The 17,431-nt window shown below is 38.8% G+C and overlaps 1 protein-coding gene across 2 annotated transcripts in view; it reads left to right on the forward strand.

Moving 5' to 3' along the window:
- Window positions 1-16,401, forward strand: part of LOC144640138 (uncharacterized) — a 42,633-nt gene extending 26,232 nt beyond the window's left edge. For both annotated transcript variants that reach the window (XM_078499348.1, XM_078499349.1), the window contains 7 exons: window positions 3,456-3,527; window positions 4,954-5,031; window positions 5,364-5,438; window positions 6,793-6,980; window positions 7,779-7,904; window positions 11,006-12,595; window positions 13,075-16,401. In XM_078499348.1, the coding sequence (XP_078355474.1) occupies window positions 3,456-3,527; window positions 4,954-5,031; window positions 5,364-5,438; window positions 6,793-6,980; window positions 7,779-7,904; window positions 11,006-12,595; window positions 13,075-13,478 (2,533 nt within the window). In that variant the 3' untranslated portion in view covers window positions 13,479-16,401. The remainder of the gene's footprint in view (window positions 1-3,455; window positions 3,528-4,953; window positions 5,032-5,363; window positions 5,439-6,792; window positions 6,981-7,778; window positions 7,905-11,005; window positions 12,596-13,074) is intronic.
- Window positions 16,402-17,431: the final 1,030 nt, after the last annotated feature.

The following is a 17,431-nucleotide window of genomic DNA, read 5'->3' on the forward strand; positions in this document are numbered from 1 at the left end:
AAGATGACGGTTAGAGACCCACTGATCTGATAAACATTACAGACTACAACATTCTTTTGAAGGCAATTAAGAATCTTTCAACAAACAAGAGCCGATAAATCTAACCAAATATGCCAGAGAGCTAGCTAGCAGACACAATGGCATAAATATCAATGCTGTAACGGCTCCAGAGAGCGAGTGAAATCCTCCATTAACAGACTGAAGGCTAACTTTTAGCGACCGGCGGGAGTCGTGTTTGGCCTGTCACTTTTAATATTTTCACTTGCAAAAAAGCAAAACAAAAAAGTATCGTGTTATAGAGTTTGCAAGACATTAGTATAATGGTAAATACGAACAAAAGTATCGTGTTACGGTTGCAAAGAAAAGTGTTAGGACCTCAACTTGTTTTTCAAAGTCTTAGTGAAAGTAAAGTGAAGCAAACAGATGTGAAACATAAAACATCATACGTTCCATTGATCGGCTTCATTGCATTCTGCACTATCTTTTGAGTCTCTGAGTTTGTTTTTCCTTGCTTTTGGTTTACACGGTAAGTCGTTTTTCTTTTTCAGTTTGAGTTTGTTCTTAAGGTGTATATGACACAGTTTTTTTTTTTATTTGCCTGATCGAATGTACGTGGAATGCTGATGGGAGCATCGAAAAAAATAAATTCGAAATCTCTTTTTTTTCCCCGCGTTTTCGTGCTCTAAAATCGTGAAATTTCACTTCCGGTTGGGTCCAAAACCGCGCACATTGGGGAGCTGGGTCTATTCTGCTTTTGACGTCATGGCCGATCTAGACCCAGCTCCCCACTGTGCGCCGTGACGTCAAACAAGAATGCGCTCAGTGATACACTCAATAACCAAACAAACCGAACATGGAATTTTAAAGCTGCGACGGCATAGATATAAAATCAATAAAATCACAACAACACGTGCGCTATACTTCTAAATTCGTTTTGAGCCTAATACGTCAAGATTAATAACCGCCTTTTCATTTTACTTACCCGTATATTTGCTGATATGATATATGATAGCTTTATTTTCACACGCTGTTTCCATCGGCTTTTCTAAAAAACTATTATTACACTAATATCCCTCTAGACTTCAGATCATTTATAAACTTCCAAGCCTTTAGCTTTTTTTTTTCGGTTTTCCGGCAACCAAGCCGCAAACTTCCTTTGAAATTCCCTGTTCAGTTTGTTTGGTTCTTGAGTGTATCACTTGTTTGACGTCACGGCGCCCAGTGGGGAGCTGGGTCTAGACCGGCCATGACGTCAAAAACAGAATAGACCCAGCTCCCCACTGTGCGCGGTTTTGGACCCAACCGGAAGTGAAAATATTGCGTGTTTTAGGTCGAAAACGCGGTGAAAAAAAAACGAGATTTTGAATTTCTTTTTTCGATGTTCGCATCAGCATACCACGTAGATTTGATCGGGCAAATAAAAAAATCTGTCATATACACTTTAAGTTCTGTATCTTATCAATCTCATCATTTTTTTGTACGTGTCGAAAGTCTGGCCTCCTGCAAAATAACTAAACTTTACTATATATGGTATACATTACTATATATGGCGAAGACCAGAAGGATAAAAGTGAATAAATATAGACCGGAACCTATGTTTGTTATAAGCAACCTATTCTCTATGACACCTCATACTCTCATCTTTCAGTACTACGGACCAATAAGCTAAGTTTAATTTTGAGTTGATAGTTTAGGGTTGGTTGAAAAAAAAAACATCACAGCCCAATTGTTGTCACTTGCTTTGACCTAAACCTGTTAGTTTGTATCATTTTTTAATGTAAAAAATACTTAAATGTTTATTTTAACTTGTGAGCCACACATATACGCCGTGCGGACCTAATTTAAACTTTGCAGTTGGTTGTCTGAAGCTGTTGACATGTTGATCATCATTTCATTAGCAAAAAATGGGGGTTACCGAACTCGTTTCTGGGAGACAAGCAGTTAAAACTAATGTTTAATATGTTTTTATCAAATAAACCTAAACGTCCATCTTTTGGCGGTACTCTTAACATTTTTGAGCTTGCTTTGGGTAGATTGCCCAAATGTATGGCAAAAGGACTGATCTTTTTAAAAAAAAATGTTTCACGTGATTAACAGGTTACGAATATTGCTATTGTAACTGGTAATTAATGTCAAGAAAATAGTCGCAACTTGTACATCAATTATCGCGCAATTGTATGATACAATTCTTGTAGCGCCAAGAAGTAAACAGTGCTAATATTGATTCATCAAAGTATAAGAGCTTGAAAGTGTTGGAAACCATTACCAGCCAAGGGGCGTAGCCAGCTTTTTGAAGAGTTGTAGGCATAGTCAATCGGCCGTTAGCGCTGCTTTTCGAAGGTGATGGAACGGAGGTCTGCCGATGAAGTTTTATAATTATTAATCAAGACTCGAAAATGCTTTCTCCTTCACTTTCAGCTGTTTTGTGTGTATTTTAGATCACCTAAATTATAACATTTCATAGGAAGGAATTGCGCCAGTTTTCACTCATTCCAAAATAAACGCACTTGTCCTTTACGGCATATGCCATTGTCGGTTTGTCTGTCGCCTGGCTAGTCTAGAACGCTCCCGATATGCACTTGCTAGTTGAGCCTTGGTCTCATCGCGAAAGGGTAGTTGCGAAACATATAACAATAAGGTAAGTTACAAATTGCTTTCTTTTTCATCTTGAAAGATTTTCAGCCTGACTTTTTTCACATTTTAAAAATACGAGTTGGTCGTAAAAAATTGTAGGCCCTGGCCTACGGGACTATAGGCTGGCTACGCCCCTGCCAGCCACCTTATGGGTAGACTATAATGTAAGCTTATGAGACTTGTGAGGGGCGAGCATGGTAACGTGTGAGAAAAGTACTTCGCAAAAGGAGGCACGACACGCGAGCGCGTCTTCCTCATGCGAAGCGATTTTCTCGCGCGCTCGCATGCTCGTCCAGTCGACTGACCCTGAGAAAAATGAGGGACTACTTGTTGTCTACATTTATTGGCAACAACAGAACAAGTGGCTACTGCACATTTTATTTGGTGACTCACAATTAGATGACCAAGTATCTCATCCTTGTGCATCCATGTGTTATCTATGTCAAGATATGTCAGGTCATTGTGTCCGTCACTTTCCAATCGGAAGAAATCTTAACTAGGTAGTAAAGAGCAATGATGAAACAATAAGCCAATAAAGAAAAAAGTAAAGTTAACATTAATTGGGGAATACAGGGATGGGCTAGGTTAGACGAATTTTAGAAATGTTAACCACTTTTTCACTGGTAAGTACCAGTATACTTATTTAGTATAAATACTTTTGCCTTCGAGGATGTACTTATGCAAATACATACAACAAAGAGAGATTTCTAACATTATGTGTTTTTTAAGTGCAAGTCGTGAAAATAGCATTTATGTGATTGAACAAGCTCGCATTGCATCATTAGTACTTCTACTTTCATATGTCGTTTTATTTTTCGTAGAATGCTTTCAGACAATCCTATCAAGTCAATTTCGTCTGGAGCCTTCACGATTTCAAATAAGAAGCTTTCTATGTAAGTATAGCTCCTAACTGTTCGCAACAAGTTCACCAGCTTGCAATAGGTTGTAGCTGTATGTTTTGCGAGATGTTTAGACATCTTAAAGATGACTGGCAACGGTTTAAAGCTCATGTATATGTTCTTGCACAATTAAATTACAAGTGCTATAAACCATTACCAAGCCACCTTCAGGGCTGGTTAACACGAGAGATGCAAATGCAAACGCAAATACAAGGAAAAGCGAGTGTGAACTAGCATAACACAAGCGGAAATGCAAGCTCAAGGAATGGAGACTTGTCATTTTTTTTGTATTTGGTTTGCTCTTGCATTTGCACTTGCAAGCAAGCAAGCGAAGAGTGAATTGTCTGCCATCTTGCGCCTGAATTCAACGGGTGAATGAAATTATTGTTATATAGCTGGAATCTTTTCCCCAACAGCGCGCGCTCTCATGGCTACTTCAGGTCACATGATATCTAACAATAAAACTGTTTCCCGCCATAAGTATCTGAGAGGACACATTGCAAAATCTATGACGTCAGCGGTAACAGTGCACTATTGCTTGCGAATGTTGACTGACCACCGCCGTTCTTCTTAAGTCTTTGCTGTGACCATACAACAAATCACTTAATTACTGTTCCCTGGGGAAACCAGGTTAACTTTGTTTACCTCGAATCTCAATGTTTCTCGCCGCTCCGCCTCGGCTCCGAGAAACAAACTTGACTGTTTCCCTCGGAATCAGTCATTAAGTGTTACTATTCGACGGTAGTTCAGCGTGACCTTCATTTGGTTTAACTTCGAAGATTAAAAACCAATTGTCCCATTTTCGCGTGTGCAGTTTTGAACCTCACTTTGTTTAATATCGCTCGAAATTCAACTCTGCTTCCACAAATTAGTAAATTAGTGATGAAAAACCTACAGGGCAACAGCTAGCTTGGTTCTATGACTGACCTAGAAAGACCGCGAACTTGTTTTTATCCGTCGGTGGGGCGATTAAAAAAACCTGATTAGTCAGTTCTTAATTGAAACTAACCATACTGATGCCCACTGGCAATGATTTAGAGTTTCATTTGCATTCGGCTTAATACAAATATTCGCCCTCCATATCAAACTCAGTGCGCGAGATCAAGAGGGCTCGAACGGTGCTCCCATGAGTTTCCTTGCAGAACAAAACTGGAAGCATCAAGGTCTCAAAAGTAACGGGTTGTTAGAAGAAAACCCAGACTCATTGGTAAAATATTCGCAAAGCTTGAAGTCTACTAACATTTCATTTCCATCACTGTCAAGTTTAAAATGTTTCACTTTATGCACTGATCAGCGATTTGCAAACAAATGTTCACGTACAACTGATAGACCTCAATACTCCTGAATACTCAGACGTGTAACTGTTGTTACAGCTTTTCGAAATGTATGGTTGCTTACTTAGTGATTTTACTTTCATTAGATATATGATACGGACGAACCTAAAATCAGTGAGTCTTCGATCTTTCACTGAGGACTTTTCTAATCTGACAGCAGACATGTAAGTATGACGCAATTCGGTTTATCCACTGCACTTAAAAGTAGAAAAAGTAAAAATTCAAAAATGAAGCAAGAAAGTTGAAACCAAGGTAATTTTGTATTGTTTCTTACGCGTTCTTTTGGGTTGAATTTAATAGTCTACAAAAAAAAACGTTTCTCTGTATAATATTTTTTTTATGAATGGACAGCAAATAGACGGACATGATAACCAACTAGTAGAGCCTGGGCTTATAGCAAAGGGAAATCATTGCGAGCCAATCTTGACAATTACTGGGCAAACAGCATTACAGTTGTTTTAACAAGCTTTGACATAATATCTTTTGTGTCCTGTAGAAGCATGGAAGATGGACAAATCGGCACCGTGAAAATTATGGGCCCTAATCAGGAAGAACGTTGTATTGTACAGCTGTATGTAACTTGCCGTAACAATTTGTATACATTTATGATACATTTGATTTCCAAAGTATTCCTTTCTTTTATTCTTTATACGCGGTGAGAGGTGCAGTGGTTAGTCAAATGGACTAATGATTGAGAGGTTTCGAGTTTTAGCCTTGGCATGGGTCACTGTTTAGTAACGTGTAGTAAGAATACGGCCAGGAATACAAGGTAAAATTCGAATTGCTCAACTAACCATAAATCCAGTGAAAACTGTTCACAAAATTATTAGCTAATTCACAACATTATCCACTAAAACGCTGTTCAGCTTCTTCATTTCATCGACAGCGCAAATGTCCCGCTCACCGCCGATATTCAGCTGGTCTGAAGTGTCAATAAACACCCTCATCAGTTTTCACTCAAAGGTTGCATTAGTTTCTTCAGGTTTAAACTATAAATTTTAGATGATTTTCGCATTGAAGACTACTAGATTTATGGTATGATTCTTGCCTTATCAAGAATGCAGCGCTGAATCAGTACTGAAAAGTTTGACAAAGTTTTTGCTTTCATTCGTCTGTTCACTTCTTGACAATAAAAATTAGCCAATCAGCCCGCGGGAATTCGCTCAGTTATTAAGGACATTAAGCATGACGTTATGCGGCAAACGGCAAACGCGAGCTTGCATTTAATTTTTTTACCTTTTTATCGAATTCTAAAATCAATCCCTCATAAAATTAGTGAAAAAATCCCACATTAACGACAAACACAAAACTACTCATTTCCGCGTACCAACGCCAAACGGCAGACAGCAGAAGTTGAATTTTTGCCGTTCGCGGGAAAAAATAAACGTCATGCTTAATCTCTCTATTGTAAAATAAGAAATCGACAACATTTTTCATGGTCTACACTCTTATGAACGATAGACATGACGTCGTAAAATGTTTAAAACTCAAGGGAATCCATGAGCCGTAAGGGGAGAGGTTTCACTGCAAAGTTTTGGACATTTTATGGCGTCATTTCTATATTCTACAACAGCGTGGACCATGAAAACACGTGGTCAATTTTTCATACCATAACCTTGAAAATTTACTGGTGAATAAGATGGAACATCAGCCCGAAGACCTGGGCGCGTGCGCAGCTCGTAAGATCGCGTTTTTTACACTTTAAGCCGTCAAAAGTGTGGGAAATTTCGCCCCAAATATCCAGCTGACATTTCACAACTTGTCGGATTTTGGTTTTGGAAAAGTGGCGTCTCTTAGCCGCTTCATGCTATGCAAAGAGGATACTTTTAGGCTGCGTCAGCGATTGTCCATTGCACAGACTTTCTTTTTTTATTACCGGACTTTTAATTTCCTTACTAAAGCTTTTTTATAAATTTACATTTTAGCGGTCTAGGTAGCTCGGAGTACATAACCATTCCCAGCTATCCAGACGCCTTACTAGAGGCCTTTCACCGGGCTGGATTTGAAAGTAAAAGCAACAGCAAATACGAAGTTGCTCCATGTCCCACGGGAACGTTTGTCAATGCCTCTGTCAGCGACCCTGATGAGCTGCAGTGCTTGGAATGTCCTGCGGGTAAGTCTAGTGACTGGTTCATCTTATATGAAACTCATTAACCTCCATTATTAAATGCGGTGAAACGTAATAGCTGTGATCATAACGGTCTTAATTTGTTTTCCAAGGAAAAGCCGAAGATTGGCAGTGATGAGATATCAACCGATACGTTTTAATTCACAACTGATAAAAATCAAATTGTTAAATGAGGTCCATGTTTACAACAATATGTCTGCAGTTCGTGGAAATAAGTAAAAAATTAAAGACTGTTTTTTATCGTTACTGGACGAGTAATCTAGAATAACATTTCATCCAACTTGAGAGAAAACCTATAAATTACCTTAAACTAGTAAAAATAATTAAAAATAATTAATAATTAAAACCGTAATAGATGCGGTTCCATCAGTATGTCCGGCAGTCTTCTCACTCCTAGTACATTTTGAATTTCACTCTATTTTCGTAATTTCTTTTTTTTTTTATTTTCTATAATTTGTAGATGTATTAGTATTTGTTTGCGAATATTTGTTCCTTGTAGCTTTCGTTGTTGCTTATTCTGCTGTTGATGATAATGATGATTATAATGGGGACGACAATGCAGCAGTAGTTGCTGTTTTTAGATCACATATTGAATAGAAAGGGTTTCAGTAAAGAGGACCCTTCCTTCAATTTGTGGGCATCACACACAAAAACCATTCATGATCATCGCATTAGGAAACATGGATGTTCTAATGTAAACCATAACAATAAGTTGTCCATCACTGTTAAGAACAATGTTTGTTTTCCTTTTCAAATAAATTACATTTACATTTTTTTACATAGGTGGTTTTTACTCGGACACTAAAGCGTTTGTTAACGACAGCTGCCTGAAATGTCCCGATGGCACTTTTGTGCCCTACAATAAAGCGCCTGGAAAAAGGGCACAAGATTGCATTGCTTGTCCACAAGGTAAGCACATAAATAAAGAGCAGATTCTTGATCGTTAACACAAGATATATTAGTAGGCTTAATGTTTCCAATCTGTAACCCTTACTTTAGAAGCAAGAAGGGGTAAGGGAACGAAGGGCACTAGGTCACTATATATACCTTATTAAAACCAACGGAGAGGAGGGAGGGAGGCAATTTGTTATGCCATTGAAAACCGAATGAAATGTTGCTCTGCCAGCCTAAGCTAATTATTAGGATATTTTACCATTTCGCCTTTATCAAGTTTGTTGACATGCCTTTACACCGCCGTAACCCGTTTAACATTGAAAATAATTTGTTTTATTATATGGCAAAGCCAGTCTTAGGCAAATCCGAGCGTTCTGATTGGTTCTTTCTTGGTCGGGATTTTGCCATACGGACCGTTTCCATGAAAACGGTCTAAGCCGAGTATTTTTTTCGAAAGCTGGCAAATTCAAATTTGCAACTAAACCTGCGAGAAGAAAACGTGTACATACTCTCATTTCTCGCAAAGAAACTACCAAACAGATTGATATTTTACAGAGCTTAAAACGTGAACGAAGAAAACGAATATTCACCAAGCGAATTTCAACCGAATTATCTTAAGATTGGGAAACTTCTGATGTGGAAACTGAAACAGGCATCGCCGAAAGCCAGGAGGCCTTAGACGATTTTATAAACGAACGGAAAAGTATAAACACAAATAGAAGACAGCTACTGAAATGAAAGCTCTTCTCCGCTCAATTGAAGGTACGTGAAGCTAATAGTATGAAAAACTGAGTGAATTAGTAAGAATTAATAGCCTACCTGCTTCTGAGCTTGAGCAATTTTCCGTCCAAATGAGTCCAAATTTTTCACACGCGCAGCGAATTTTTTATAAACACACGGAGCTAGCTAAAAGAGGACAAGAGTACGAGCCAGCAACAATTTCCCGTTTTTAGCGAAGCATACAGCGATACAGGTCTGAGAAGAAATATCCATTCAACATCATCAACGACACTGAGTTTGAAAAATCAAGAAGAGTACTATAGCTGCGAAGTGCCAGTCACTTGTTCACAAGTAAGGCTTACAGCGAAGGTAAAAAGCCGCTCCGGGCGATTGATGAAGACGACGAAGTCAAAGATGATCTTTATGAAGCGGGAAACTGATTAAGCGATTCCAATCCAATAGGTAATTCATTGAACTGCTGGTGTTTTTTTTTTTTTTTTAATTTATCCTTACACTTCTGTTGACGAGCCAGAGACGAATGCCGAAAGTTACGCTGCGGAGAAGTCCAACTTCAACAGCAGAATGATGGCCAAGAAACCTCAGTTTGGTTAGCTGAGCGGCCTCCTGGCTTTCCGTGGTGCTTATTCCAGTTTCTACATCAGAACTGTCCCGATCTTTAGAATAATAAAATCCGCTTGGTGAATATTCGTCTTCTTTGTCACGATCAATAAAGTTGTGTTCAAACTCGTGGTAGCTTGTTCTTTCTGAGTTGCTCGCGTCATCATAAGCACGTTACGGAGGAAGCCCTTTGAATGTAAGTGACCGGAAGTGCTTTTTAACAGAAAAATAAACAAGCATGGCTCGAGTGCCATATAATAAACTACTTACTAACCTAGCTTGCTCGAGCCGTACTGGGGAATAATGGCCCTCGGTCGTTTTTGTACGGACCTCGCTGCGCTCGGTCCGTACTGCCACGACCTCGGGCCAATATTCCCCAGTACGGCCCTCGCGCTCGGTTAGTAAGAGGTTAACACATAACACTTTGAAAGCGTCTCTCCGATTTCTCAAAGATCGCTATGTTTCTTTTTATACCATTTTAAAGCCACAGCCTTTTAACCAGGCTGAAATTCAATAATCGGAGAAATCTTTTTGTGGAACAGCTTTCTGGGAACCCTTTTAACGCAATTCAGCTAGATCGGTCGGCACTGTACATGACAGCAAGCACATGACTGTCAGAGTGAGATCATTCGACGTTAGAGGATCACGTGCAGGTAGATTCTCTCGCTAGAAGGAGTACTTACCGTAATGATTCGATTTAGCGCCCGGGGCGCTTATTTACTTTTACCACCTTAAGGGCGGGCGCTTATTGGAGACAGGGCGCTTATTCGGGACAGGGCGCTTATTCATTTTTTTGCGAAACAACCAAATGTAACTAACAAGAATTGTTCATTTTAGCAGTAAATATATACATGTACGATACGGTAAATGTTCATGAGTTTATCTTTTCGACGTCGACGAGTTCAGTAGGGGCAGTTAGCCACAATAGGAGCGCTTTTTAGAATAGGGGCGCGTATAAGAATGGGAGCGCTTATTAGAATGGGGGCGCTTATTTGAATAGGGGCGCTTATTAACAAAAACACATTCGAAGGGGGGCGCTTATTCGGAAGGGGGCGCTTATTGGAAGGAGGGCGCTAAATCGAATCATTACGGTAAGCAGGTCTATGGTTATGACTTTGCCTTGAATTTATATTGATGTATAAATTAGCCTTGAGGATGAAATGAAATAGCGATCCTGGAAATTGCCCTCTCAATTAAAGTGGGGATAAATATTGTACCTTGGATCATAGATTGTGTTTTACAGGAATGTATAATGATGCTTGGAAGTTCTTATCTAGTCTTGTCCCCACATTTTTCTTTAAGTAGTGTACCTTAATTTACAAAATATTGATTTCGTTTACCTGCTGACTGTCTTGAGAGTATTGATGGCTTTCTTATTCTCTCGCCAATTTTAATTACAAATTTGCGATCATAGATCTAGCGAAAGAATCGTAATTGCAGTTTAGAATTGTTTTAACAATTCTAAAAAGTCATTAGAAAATTAAGATCGAGAATCGTTTTCGAGTAGCGAGTGGCACTGAATAACGAATATCTCTTTAACTGTGTTGTGCAAAGCTTGATATTTACCATCATTTCTTTCAACACTTATCCCACGTGTGGACAAATCTAATCAATCCTAGCGGTATGCAGGATGTTTGCCCCATTTAAACCAAGTTAAATAGACAGTGAGCTAGCGCTCACGAGTCTACTGTAGCTTATTGGTTAAGCGTCCGACTGGTGTTTTATAGTATATAATAAATTATTTAATTATTAATTTGTAGTTTTCACTTTTATTTCAGGAACAAATACAAGCATTTTTGCAGGATTCAGAGCCTGCAAATGCTTGGATGGATTTTTCCGAATACATCTTTTTGAAGGTTGTAAACAGTGTGATCAAGCTGGGCTAAAATGTGTGGATGACTATGCTACTCTAAAGTCTGGCTACTGGTGGAAATGGGGGAACAATACACACAAACTATTGTATGAAAAGTACACCATGAATCTCGTGAACATCATTCCTGTTGTAGGAAATTCTTCACGCAATTCTTCGCGTAACGGTTCCCTCATAGAGTACCCTTACGTCCTGCCTAAGACACATAGATGCCCAAGAAAGGAATCGTGCAGGGGAGATCTAGATTCTAAATGTGATGATGGCTATGAAGGTCCATTATGTGAGGTGTGCAGTGCTGGGTACTATAAGCAAATGCAAACATGCAAAACATGTCCAACAAAGACCTGGATGGCTGGCCAGCTGTCAATTGCAGCAGCTGTGATTGCGATAATCATTGCACTCGTGGTGTGGACAAGCAAAAAGAAATGCAAGAAGAGTACTGGACGCTCTACAGTGGATATGATTCTTGGCAGACTGAAGATCGTAATAGGCTTCTACCAAGTAACGTTTGGTGTCCTGGAAGCATTTGCCTACATTAAGTGGCCAGAATCACTCGCGCTTATTGGGAAATATTCAGAACTGTTACAGCTGAACGTACTCCAGATGGCACCTATTCACTGCATACTACCAGGTTTGAAAGTCGATGCATTTGGAAGCTTGTTTGCCATTCTCGCTTTAAATGCTACCGCCATCACGATGTCTCTCGTTATCTACGGACTGAGAAAGCTCTTTCTGATGCGGAGCAGTTTAGATGAAAGGGATCTAGTAGTGAAAACTTCACAAGCGAAAGAACTAATCTACAGAAACTTGTTTTTTGTTCTTTACGTGACGTACCTGAGTACATGCTCTAAAGCAGCAAGCGTGCTCCCCTTGGCTTGTCGGGAACTTTGTGACGACGAAAACGAAAAAGAATGTCCAAAGTTCCTCAAAGCCGATTACAACATAATATGCCATGGTCCAGAGTACAATCGTTTGGTCATCGTTGCATACTGTGCGGTTTTCTACATACTCCTTCTGCCAGCCGTATCGATGACAGTTCTTTGGAAACAACGAAAGGTGATTGGTGAAAGCGAAGCTGACAACGAAACATCTCACACACAGGAACCAAGCACAGAAGTTTCCAGGGGATTGCGATTCCTATTCGAGAATTATAATTCTCATTCGTGGTATTGGGAGTTTGTCGAGATGGTTCGGAAGGTTGTATTGACATCCGGTTTGATACTTGTGGGAGGAGAAAGCAGGGCCTATGTTGGACTTGCGTGTGTCATGTCAGGTCTCTATGGAATGCTCTTTGCATATGTCCACCCCATATTGGATAAATTCGAGAACAGGTTAATGCTGACATCCCTTGCGGTTACCTTCGTCAACCTCGGCATTGGAACTGTTAGCAAGATTCCCAAAGAAAACATACCCGCCTCAATAGACTCATACGTGGACAGCACCGTGTTTACAGTATTAGTCATCGGGGCTAACTCTTTGGTGATTGGACTTTTGGTGGGTAAGTATCGCGGTTTTGACATGTTTAAAATTTTAACCTGCAAAGGCAAATACCTCTTTTGTGGAGGGGGGGGGGGGAGTTATTTACTCTATGCCAATGTACTGCTGATGGTTTGTAGCCAAATATACCTTGTGGGTAAAAGTTTGAAAATGCATCAATGATCGGTCATTTTCAATGACGGTCATCGGCCCACGGAAGATTCGCTATATGAACAAGCCACTCCCAGAAAGCGGTCCAATTATCTATACTGGAGCACTCTAAAGCAATCCAGACAGTTTACGAATACAATTTATCGTTTACACAGGACCCATGTTGATAGTAGTTTTTATAATTGAAATGGTCATCCTGTAGAAATATGTTTTAATTTTTTTTTTTTTTTTTTTTTTTTTATTATTATTATTATTATTATTATTATTATTATTATTATCGTGTCCTCATTATTAGTTGATTACTAATCCGTAGCTTCTTTTTCTTTGCAGCCCAGTACCTTCTACTGGTTTACCGCCACATAAAAGAGTGGCGCAAAAATCCACAATGGTCCTTCTCGTGTTGTTTGGCCATGCTGCTGCCTCTGAATGAGTTACAGGGCGAATTACGTGGATTGGTTGGCAGGAATGCTCTTAAGCAACAACTCCAAACGGGAAAGATAAACATGCCGTCGATTTCAAGCACTTTAAAAGACACCGGAGCTATGGAATTTAGCCTTGAGGAAATCGACGAAACAAACGTGAAGGAAACTCAGAATGGTGACAAGAAAGCCAATACCAGAAGTGAGGTGACTAAAATAACAAAACCCAAACCTAGCACGATTTATCCTGAAAGTGACGTAGTCATTGCGGACATTCATGAGCCACCAAACGAAACATACGAGACCTCCTTTTGAGCAGTGTTAAAATGTTGCAAGGTATCACATGGATATCATTGCTTTTAAAGACGCCATAAATCTGTTTGTAAGAGGGGGGCGTAAACCTTTATTATAATCATTTCATCGGGCATTGTGGCGTATTTTGCGGGCTAAAATGGAGAATTCAGCGGGCTAAAATATATTTTAGCCTGCTGCGGTGGACCAATTAGACTGAAAAAAGTTATTAACGATCAGAACTGAAAACCATTCTGTTCGCGCCGTTTTCTTGCTGGCTGGCACAAGCTGGCATATTTTCAAGCTTCGTTTAATTTGAGTCGAGAAGCTTCAAAACTGTTTTTGAGCTTTATAACGACAAAATTTTTGAAGGACTGAACGGGAAAGCAAATTTTCAGTCTTCTCAGCTAGATGAAGAGGAATTACAGAAACTCAAAGAAGAATCCAGGCGGCGAAAAGAATGTAAGTTTGTCTTCGTCGAGCAAAACTCGCTCAGTTGAATTTCAGGCATATTCCAAACAGTACAATTAATTTTAACACTTCTAAATGACGACTATTTCTTTGCTGCCGATAGAATTCTGTAATTTCCTTTTCAAGCAAAGATTGTTTTGAGTAATTTTGCGGTTGTCTGCCAAGTTTTGTAAACTTTTAAACCTAGTTTTCAATCTGAAATAAACGCCGACTCGCAAGTCGGCAGTTTTTAAGATATCGCTTACTTTTTTTGGTCCTTAACTTAATGCCCTCTGAAATGATCATAATAGTAATAGAGTTGATGTTCTTGGGCGTAAATATGTTTTTGGCCCTTCTCAGAGCTCATTTTTTAAAATGAGCCTGAGTCGGGCCAAAAACATATTTACGCCCGCGAACATCAACTCTATTGTTATATTATGTTATTCTTCACTTAAAAAGAAGATACTAGTCGAATGATGTTAGCTGATGTAATTTGTAATTAAGAATTTGGTAGCGTTTTCAGACACTAACAAAAAATACGTACTCAGGATTAATAAAGTTATTAATAGTAAGAAATTTGGTACTGACATTTATAAGTAGCAATTTGGTAGTGTTTTTAGTCTCTTGGCAAGAAAATACTAAGGTATAATAATGAAATTTATAATTAGGAATTTGGTAACGTTTTTTAGTCTCCTATCAAGAAAATGCCAAGGTCTAAGGTCTTAAATCACAAGATTCTCATGTTTTACAAAGTTATAAACAATAAATCATGAACTAAAATTACGGAGCACTAAAAATAATATTTCACTTCATAACAACAGTTATAATAAGGTATTTTGTAGTGGTTATAGCCACCAAACAAAAAATACTAAGGTCGTGGTTTTATTTATGATCAAGAATTAAGTAATGTTTTAGTCTCTAAACAAGAAGATTGTGAGGTTTTTTATTTCATTTATAATCAAGAATTTGGTAGCGTTTTTAGTCTCTAAACAAGGTATACTAAGGTTTTCTTATTCCATTTATAATCAAGAATTTGGTAGTGTTTTAGTCTCTAAACAAGAAAATACAAAGGTCTTATGAAGTCACTTGTGATTAGGAATTTGGTAGTGTTTTTGACTGTGGCACATTGTTGTATTTTGCGTCCTCAGATAGTTTTATTGTAGGATAAGTGACGTTCATTCAATTTTCTCGACAGACATGCTTACCCTTGCCCTCTAAACAAGAAGTTTGTGAGGTTTTTTATTTCATGTATAATCAGGAATTTGGTAGTGTTTAGTCTCTAAACAAGATATACAAGAATTTGGTAGTGTTTTCAGTCTTTAAACAAGAAATACTAAAGTTTATTACGTTATTTATAATCAAGAATATGGTAGTGTTTTTAGTCCTAAACAAGAAAATACAAGGTCTTATGAAGTCACTTATGATTAGGAATTTGGTAGTGTTTTTGACTGTGGAGCATTGTTGTATTTTGTGTCCTCAGATAGTTTTATTGTAGGATAAGTGACGTTCATTCAATTTTTTCGACAGACATGCTTGCCTTGCTGTGAAGCTTAATCAAATTTTAACGGCAAATTATTACAGTTTTCTTTGGCGAGTCAAAATACAAATATTGGGAAAGATTTACAAACGCGAGCTTCGCACTGAACCGATTTATTATCCAACCGCTTTTTGCTGTAGAATTTTTTAAACTTTCTCAGTAAAATCGCCTGTGTCGGTTTAGATTCTTCAGAAAATTTTTGCAGTACATGTTTGTTTTTCAGTGCAGGTTCATTTCAGTTTTGTGGAACATTTGCAGGAAACTTTCATTAAATGATTTGTTTAAAAGTAAATTGAGCGTTATGCAAGCATTGTTTTACGGAGGCTTTACGATTTGGGGCATCGTCTATAAGAATCTCTAGTTCACGACTAAGAAAGTACGACCGTGCATCTGATCAAAACAACGGAAGAGTACTTCCATTCTGCCTAAAAAGCCCGGTTTGAATTTGATAATTACCAATACCGACTAAAACCGACTTTCTCAAAGTTTAAAAAGGCGTCTCCCGTAAAAACTCCTTCGATTACACAAACCAATCGGAATACACTGCTTTTAGCAAAGGCAATGTGTGATCTTCCTGGTTCTAATTGAAAATTCCTCGAAAGACAGAATACGAAGAGAGCTTTTGGAATACGAGCTGGTAACCACTGGGTATCCAGCCAACCAAAAAGGTAATCTTGGCTGAGTATAACGTGCAAAATACGTATTTGCATCGCGCGTGATTTGTACGCCATGGAATGGTGTTGGATAATAAATTTTCTTGAACAGCGGAGAGCCGTCTGACTATTAATATCACAGCACTTCTGATTAACCAAGCATGTTTGTCGTCGGAAAGGCTTTTAATTATGAGCAAGGTTTTATGTAATAGGGTAGAACATTACGTGTTGTTTAGGAAACACTGTAAAGTGGGTCATGTTTTGCTGGAGAAGGAAACATAAGCCTTTAATAAAGCCTTCCTTTTGACCTTTACTGGTGTCTCTGCTTCTCTCTTTATAACCCCCACTGACAGATTGGTCACATTCATTTTTGTCTCGAAGTATGTTTCATTTCTTTTTACGGACCAAATTCTCCATTTTCATTACTTTTTACTGTGCGTGATAAGTTAATAGCAAGTCATTTTGTACTTGACACGGGGCCTTTCACACACAAATCTTGCGGCGAACCCCCAAAAAGTAGTATTACGTAGGAGGTTTCACTATCACCTGGGTTGCACTCGTTTTTTTTTTTTTTCGAGAAGATGATAAGCGCACGAAAGCTTGGTACGCCAGACGGAGCAAAAAGTAATTCAGATTGGCGATGGGAGAAGGACACTTGCTGTTGTTGTTGTTGTTGTTGTTGTTGTTTCTGCCGACTGAAACACAAAATATCTAGTAATCCCCCCTCTCTCCACTTCCAATGTTGTACCATTGTAAAGGGGGTGGGGGGAGGGATCTCTATTTCCTAGCATTCGTGACGAATTGTCGCGTTTTAAATGGTGTCCCAAGTACTTTTCTTTGAGATTGTGATTTTAATAAAGACGCGATTGCCACGTTTATTTATTATTAAGTCAGTCGCTATAGTACCGTTTCAACCAATGACGTTTTCAATCAGTGTAGTTTACCACAAGTTTCAAGATCCTCGGGGAGGGGGATACTCAAACATGTTTTGTTTTAATATGGGGAGGCTCAGCTCCGAGGTCGAAACTCCTTACTCTTTCATATACCATTTTTGACAGAAAAGGTAAGCCTTCCGTATACCTTCGATAGAAAATGGTACCCCTTTCAGATATCTGAAGAGAGGATACTGCATTTCTTTTCTTAAATTTTCACTTTCGCCTACAGTTTCGCTTACAGCTTTGTCTCCCCTTTTATAAAATTCCAGCGAAAAGGTAGCTCCCCGGAGCCTCCCAGTAGAGTCCGATTTAAGAAGAGCCCCGTCCCCGACCGGGTTCTCAAAGAATGTACTCTAGTTGCAGAAAAACGTAACCAATTAAAATAACGGAACAGAGCATCGG

Source organism: Oculina patagonica, unplaced genomic scaffold (genome assembly GCF_052425735.1).
Source record: "Oculina patagonica isolate OP01 unplaced genomic scaffold, crgOcupat unplaced2, whole genome shotgun sequence".
Lineage (NCBI taxonomy): Eukaryota > Metazoa > Cnidaria > Anthozoa > Scleractinia > Oculinidae > Oculina > Oculina patagonica.